General features: G+C 36.4%; 1 protein-coding gene across 1 annotated transcript in view; it reads left to right on the top strand.

The window, feature by feature from the left end:
* Positions 1–2,252: 2,252 nt before the first annotated feature.
* The window catches only part of LOC114479503 (neurabin-1-like), a 29,303-nt gene continuing 24,210 nt past the window's right edge, over positions 2,253–7,345 (top strand). The window contains 3 exon segments of the mRNA XM_028473211.1: positions 2,253–2,523; positions 4,210–4,831; positions 4,833–6,156. Of these exon segments, the coding sequence (XP_028329012.1) occupies positions 4,419–4,831; positions 4,833–6,156 (1,737 nt within the window). The 5' untranslated portion in view covers positions 2,253–2,523; positions 4,210–4,418.

Raw genomic sequence — 7,345 nt, 5'->3', positions numbered from 1 at the left:
GGAAAAATAAAAAGTTCTTACTTTTCATTAGAAAGGCGACAAATCCCTCCCCGTAGATCAGTTATTTCCTTAGTAATAGAATGTCTGATGTCTCATGGTCTGTAGATGTGGTCATCTTGGATGTTCATTAGTAAAGATCAGGGCTGGGATTCTACAGTTGCCAAAATTGGAAAAATGATGTATGTTGCAATAAATCCAAAGAAAGCACACTTTCAGAATAAACAATGGGTTGAAGAGGAGAAACTATTATCTGTCATCAGGTTTACTGCAGCATTAATGTAGGAATGGAAATAGTAAGGAGAGATGATGTCACCAGCAGAAAGGTCACATGTTTGGTTATTTAGAGTCTGAAATGCTAATAGAGTTCATTAGGATTTATGCGACACATGGTGAACCTGATGCACATAAACAGAACCTGTCATGACCTGTGTTGAAATATGACAAAGAGGACGTACGTGTTTATAGGCAAAACTAAAAGACCAGATGCCTAAAATCCAAAACACGATGCACAGAATATTCGACTCCCTAAGTGACTACATTTAAAATCATAAAACAAAATGCTAAACCACATCAAAAGTTATTCATTCAGTTCATTATTTATTTTTCATTTTTAAAAACATCATGTTTTATTGTTATTCTTCATGTTCTTCTTTCCTTCATCACTACATTTTACACAAAGTTCCAATCACATGCAGAAACGCGCCAATAATCCTGAAGGTGGCGCTACAGGAAACCTTTAAATCAACTATACAGTATGTGCTGCAGATTTAATACTGAGGAAACTTAAGTGCATTTAAACATATTGCAAATGATCAAGTCCATCATTGTTTGGTTTTATTTCCAACAACTGTAAAACTATATTCAATCCAACTGCATTTATTTTAGTTAAAAAAGGTATAAATGAATACAAAGATACCAAATATGTAGTAACTTAGTATATACTGTATGTGCTCATTTTGATTTTTTTAAATAGAAATGTAACTGATAAAATTACTTTTGTAATTTATTCTATTATTTAAAGTGTCAAAATATCCTGTGTGACTGTCTGGCCATGACTACTGTTTGGAAAAAATCTTTAAAATTACTTTACATTTATTTTCTGCCCTATTTTATTTATATTATAGTCCTGTAAATGATTTCAAATGATTTCTATTTTTTTTTTCCCATCATAATATTCATGCAAACCCATTTGCCTGATGATGCACATTTTATTAAATATGATATGGTGAAAATCTTTGTACATTGACACACGTAAATACATTTTCAATGTTTATTTAAAAGATTTAAAATGACTGTAGTCATTTAATAAAAAAAACTGGGAAAATTGCGATCCTGAAGGGCGTAGATATCTACAACTAAATTATTTGGTAATTTACACAATAATTTATGTTTTTTTTACTGGATCCTGCCGGCCCAATCGAATAGTTTAAAGGGCCGGATTTGGCCCCCGGACCTTGAGGTTGATACTTTTGGCTTCGATGATGATGTTTGGAAAATATCAGAACTTTATCTAAAAAACAATTTGATTTTTTTAACAGCATTTTGAATTTAACTTGTAGTTAATGAAAAAATTCAATATTGCAAAAAAAAAAAAAAAAAAAAAAAATTAATTGCAAATAAATAAAATAAATTGTTTCTGAGGTTTTCTAAAGTCACATGCCTTTTTCGCTCTCTTTTTATTTTTTTATTTTTATTAACAAATACATACAAGAATAAACAAACATGTCATTTTCCAATCGACAGCAAAACAAAAACAAAATAAAAAGCAAGAATTTGCCAAAGCAACATCAACTCAAAGCAATCCATCACTTAAGATTTAACATCACCATGGCAACCAACCATAGCAAACAAAATAAGATCAAATAAAACAAAACCAAACAGGAAATATTGTTTGTCTGAAAAAAAAATCACATCAAAAGTGAAACAACACATCAAGATGTCATTCATTCAGAACAACAACAAAATGAAATAATAAAATAAATAACAACAGTGATAAGCAATAAAGTTGACACAAGGGGGAATTCAGTTCAATTTTAAGTGTATCATATATTTGTTATTGTTTTACATTTTTTAGAGTTTTTAAATACTTTATATATAAGTCAAATTTATTTAAGAAATCAATTGTTTTTCCTTTGTCTCTCTTTATCGCACACAAACACACCTCTCTGAAATGACCTCACCTCTCAGCATGACGTCACTCCCTCATATTTCCCTCCCTCACTTGGTTAACCTCATTCAAGAAGCAACAATGATTGTGATTGGCTGGTATTTTTATCTGTGGTTCCACCTGGGAAATGGTCACCAGTTAAAATCCAGGTCATTTAAAAAGCTGTGAGACAGCAGCAGTAGTCCAGTCCAGTCCAGTTGAGTCCATCCCAGTCTCACCAGCTTCCGTCCCACCCAGACAAAGGTAGCGTCCTCGTGCATTAGCAGTGTTAGCTCAGGTGGACAGGACAAGTGTTTGTTCTGTGGGACACTTTACTGCAGCTACAGACACAACAAGATGCTGAGCCTGAGACACAGGTGAGAGGAATGGATGCTCCATGTTTTTAATTTGTATTTATTTCTGTAGTAGTAGTAATAATAATAATATTAATGATAATAGGCTGCCTAACTAAAGGTAAACATACAGGTGTAAATAACTATTGGCTCTTTTACATGATGTCGTAGCTGCTCGTGCACGTGCACTGTGTGGAGTAGTTTACACAGGATTACATCGGGATAATCCTGTTCCAGTATTTAGAGACATGAGTCTCCATCTGTCCTGTTTTATCACATCGAGGCAGAAAAGAAGAGAATATAAGATATTATTGTGTTGTGCTGCTTAATTAGAATGAATTAATTATAAGTAACAGCTGCGTCAGTGACGGTGGCACGTGAACAAACAGGTTAGTGAACATTTGGTCATAAATAGGTTCAAATATTCATTAAATAATCACAACTATGTGGTGAAGGTAAAAACTTGCTCACTGTTTCATATCAGATTCATTTTAAACATTTACCTCATTTTTCTTTCATTTCAGACAAATTCATTTAAGACGGCATATATTCTATATCATTATTGTGATCTAAAAGTTAAATTAACATCTAAATGTAAAATCTGTATTAGATTTAAATATAAGTTTAACATTTGGATTTAACTTTTACAATTAGATTTAAAATTAACATACATATTTAACTTTTACATTTATGTTAAACGGCATGTGCTATATCATTATTAAAAATAAATGTAAATTTTAAATCTAAATGTAAAAGTTAAATTCAAATGTTAAATCTCAATGTAAATGTTTATTCTAAATGAAAATGGTAAATCTAAATATTAATGTAAATGTTAAATCTAAATGGTACATTTAAATCAGTTGCCAACTTGCCAAGTGTAAAGCTAAATGTTTAGAATTGATACTAAGTGGACAGGTTAGCGCCTGTCGATCGTGAGGATTTAACATTTAGATTCAACATTCACGTTTAGATGAATTTTTCATGTCTACACATTTTCAACAATGACATAAAACGTGCTGTTTTAAAGGGGCGTCAAACTCATTTTTGCTCAGAGGCCAAAACCAGTGCAGTTTGATCCCAATGTGCTGCAGATTAGTTAGAAATAAAGTGATTTTAACACTAATGTGCCCTAGTTTTCACTTCCACAAATAACTGATATATACAGTTTAAAAGGTGCCGGCAATATCTAATCAATAAGTGACGGATATCAGTACCTGCAACACTTATAAAATCCTTGATTTTGTGGCCAATTTTTTTGTAAGAGTTTTGTGGGAGAATGCTTGGAATTCAGAAAATGTATTATTTTTACAATTTGCAATAAAATAAGAGAGAGGCACAAACGCCCCTGCAAATATTGTCACTTTATAAAATTTGTGTATTTGGAGCAACAAAGATGGTTTCCAACTTCAATATTTGGTCATTTATGCAATGATTCACTTGTCATTTTTATTTTTTCCTGTGGGCCAAATTGGATGCTCCAAAGGGCCAGATTTGGTCCCCGGGCTTTAAGTTTGACACATGTGCCTTACAAAGTCAATTAAAATTGTGACCTGATTTACTCACGATTCACTCAGCTTCTAACATGATTTAAATTACATGATTTCAGCGTCAGATTTGATATTTTTAATTAGGATGTTAGTTTAAGCTTTGTTTAACCTTTTTTCTTTTTCTTGCCTAAATCAAATTTTTTTCCATAACATAATCTTTCAGGAGTTTTTAGCTGAATTGAAAACGCTCCAATCTGAGGACTTCTCGATGATGAGTTTTCCGAGCCTAGAAGTTGCCTTTTCCTACTGAACTCTTAAAAAAACACCAGCCAGCGTTTCTTGGCATTTTTCTCCAGTTTCATCTCATCAGCAAGTCTTCAAATAAAATCACCAGATCGTGTGTTTTCTACTCAGCGAGCTCTAATCTTCCAGATGATGCGGATGGACAGCAAAGGCCGCAGTGCTTCCCCTCATCGCATAACTTACAAATCAGACTTCCACGCCATCAAATGCTCCTTTGACACTGGGAGTGTCGTACACACCGCGGCCAAATGTGCTGCTGCCAAATTACGCTCCTCTGTAACTATCAACAAGATCCCGCCCAGCATGTCATACCCCATAATGTCCCAAATCAGCTCGGGCAGCAGAGGAAGGATCCCCAGCACCAAGGGCGCCAAGATCCGTGATAATATCTTCCTTCAAATGGACAGCCACAACTTGAGACAAGACGGTGGCGTTGGCTGCAGCTCCACACCAATTCTTTCCCCTAATGTGCCCCAGCAAACTCCGCCTCTCACTAGATCCAGATGTTCTGTAACCAAGACTCATACCTCGGAGTCATCTCTGCTCAAAAAAAAGATCCAGAGGAGAAGAAATTGCCGATATCGACAGACTAGCTCTTGCCCAGAAGTATTCAGTGGCTCGGCGACTGTTTGAAGCCAAGATGATGGAAGGTGGAAGTTGTGCCGGAAAAGTTTCAAAACAGGAAGTCAGCAAAATGAGCACGGGCATTACTGAGTGGAACGGAGAGTTACATCAGACGATGGAAGGGGAAAAGGAAGAAGAAAAAAAGACTCAAAACAGTTCCTTCAGTAAAGATGACTTTGTTAAAGAGCAACCCATAAACCACATGGTAAATATTGGCTCTGCTATTCCTCACGCTGCACCTCGACTGACGGGGAACCTTAAATCTCTTTTATTGAACTACCCCGAGGAAGCGTGCTGCAAATCTCCCCCGAGGTTCGACACGCACGATCAAACTGTTGTATCTCAAACAGAAGTGACAGAACCAGGAGGTGTAAACTGTGACCGCGGCGTCACCCACGAGGAGACGCTGAGAGCTGAAATCGTCAATGTAAAGAGTGAGTCATCAGAAAGTGAAGAGACCGAAGAAGAGGATGAGAAGTGTACGAGTAATGCCACGGAAGAATGCAAGAAGTCGCTTGGGGATGAAGTTTTTGAAGATCGCCGCTCGGAAACGACACCTGGGCCGTTGACTTTGGAAAACTGTGCGATTGAAAGATTGGGAGAAGTGAGAGAAGACATCATCATCAGGCCAGAAGTGAAGCCAGTCGAGGCATTTGAGGGCATCCACTGGAAAAGTGATACTGAGGATGATGGGAAGGGAAGGACAGACAAGTTTGAGCAGGTGAACGCACAATGGGAGGGTGAGAGGGAGGAGCGGGCCAGACCAGAAGATCAAGGAAGCAATGAGGAAAAACCAGAGAGCACAGCAGAGGAAGAACTAGGAGAGAAAAGGGTCAGAATGCAGGAACAACACATTGGTAAAGACCACGAGGAAGTCCGTAAATGTGAAGAAACGGAACGTAGCTCAAGTCTAGAAAAAGAAGCGAGTGACAAAGAAGAAGAAGCTGAAATGTGTGTTTCATCCAGTGAAGTGTGTGATGGAGAAGATGAAGGCTCAGGAGCCAAGGACGACCAAACAGAAACCGTTTGGATCGATAACGAGGCTTTTGTGAATCAGCAAGAAACTTCCACTCATTCCGAAACGCAACAATCACACGAGCGTCCAAACTTCCCGAAGACAGAAAATCATCATCTATCACAAAATGAACCAATCCCTCCTGTGCCTGAGTTGGTGGTTCCAAAGACTGACGGTGAACGAGAAGCTTCAAAGAAGATGGTCAGGTTCTCTTCATCCCCTGTAAAGGTATGGAAAGACTTCCTTTTTTAGTCTTTTCTGTAGAAACATGGATTCATGAGAAGTTGTTTAGCTGTCACTTCCTGCTGCTGTGTTGAGTCTGTTAGAAGTTTTAGCCCAAGGCCACGTTTCTAATCCATTCAGGAAGAAGGAACGACATGATCGCACATGCTTTGCTCTGTCAACACGTACGTCAGAGCTCCTGTCAGTCATGCACAAACCTCCTCTTTGTCAGATACTTCGTTTTCTGGAACCAGATTATTCACAATTTAAAGCTTTGGAAGACATTTTTATTCCTATTAATGGTAATTTTGAAAATACATTTTGATTTACTATTAGTCAGTCTTTTGACTAGAATGCACTTAGTTTTACCCATCAGGACTATTTCATTTATAGTCTAGTTCAGGGCCAAACATGGACCAGTTTGAGGTCAAGAGCAGCAGATTTTAGGTGGGAAAATTAGCAATTTCAACATTATTGTGCCCTAGGTGGCACTTTCACATATTAATAAAATATATAAGGCAATGACATTAGTCACTGTAAGATCTTCTCTTTAAATGTCCTTGATTCATGGTTTCTGTCATTTTTTACTTCAGGTTTTAAGTAACGTGTGGTGTAGTTTTAACTAAATCTGTTAGAGATGTAGTTGACTAAATTATAAATGTAGTGGTTCCCAAACTGAGGGACGCTAGAATAGCTTTGCTAAACCTTGAGGACGAAAGAACAAAATCTTTTTTTTCTTTGCACTTTATTAATAGAACTTTTTTTACTGTGCTAAAATATGTCTTTTTGTTATTTTTGAAATTTGAAGAATGACAGTTAAAAAAAAAAAAAAAAAATTTTTTTTTTTTTCTTCTTTTGTATTTTGTCGTGATATGGGGACTTTGAGAGTTTTTCATTCTTCAAAGTTGGGCGCAGCAGAAAAAAGTTTGGGAATCATTGAGTTAACCGCTAGGGGTGTCCGATACAGCTTTTTCACTTCCGATACAATACCGATATCACAGCCTTGGGAATTGGTCGATATTGATACAATATCAGCATGAATCATACATACTTTTGACTTATTTTGTAGTGTTGAATGTTAAGAAAGGTTTGATCATGTGATGTTACTCAAACAGAACAATAGTCAACAACAGTAGGGATGAGAAAAACTGACCCATTTATTATTAACAGATTGGTTACATACATTTTAACCTTC

The sequence above is a fragment of the Gouania willdenowi genome, chromosome 17 (genome assembly GCF_900634775.1).
Source record: "Gouania willdenowi chromosome 17, fGouWil2.1, whole genome shotgun sequence".
Taxonomy (NCBI): Eukaryota; Metazoa; Chordata; class Actinopteri; order Blenniiformes; family Gobiesocidae; genus Gouania; species Gouania willdenowi.
This window is presented reverse-complemented; position numbering and strand designations above follow the sequence as displayed.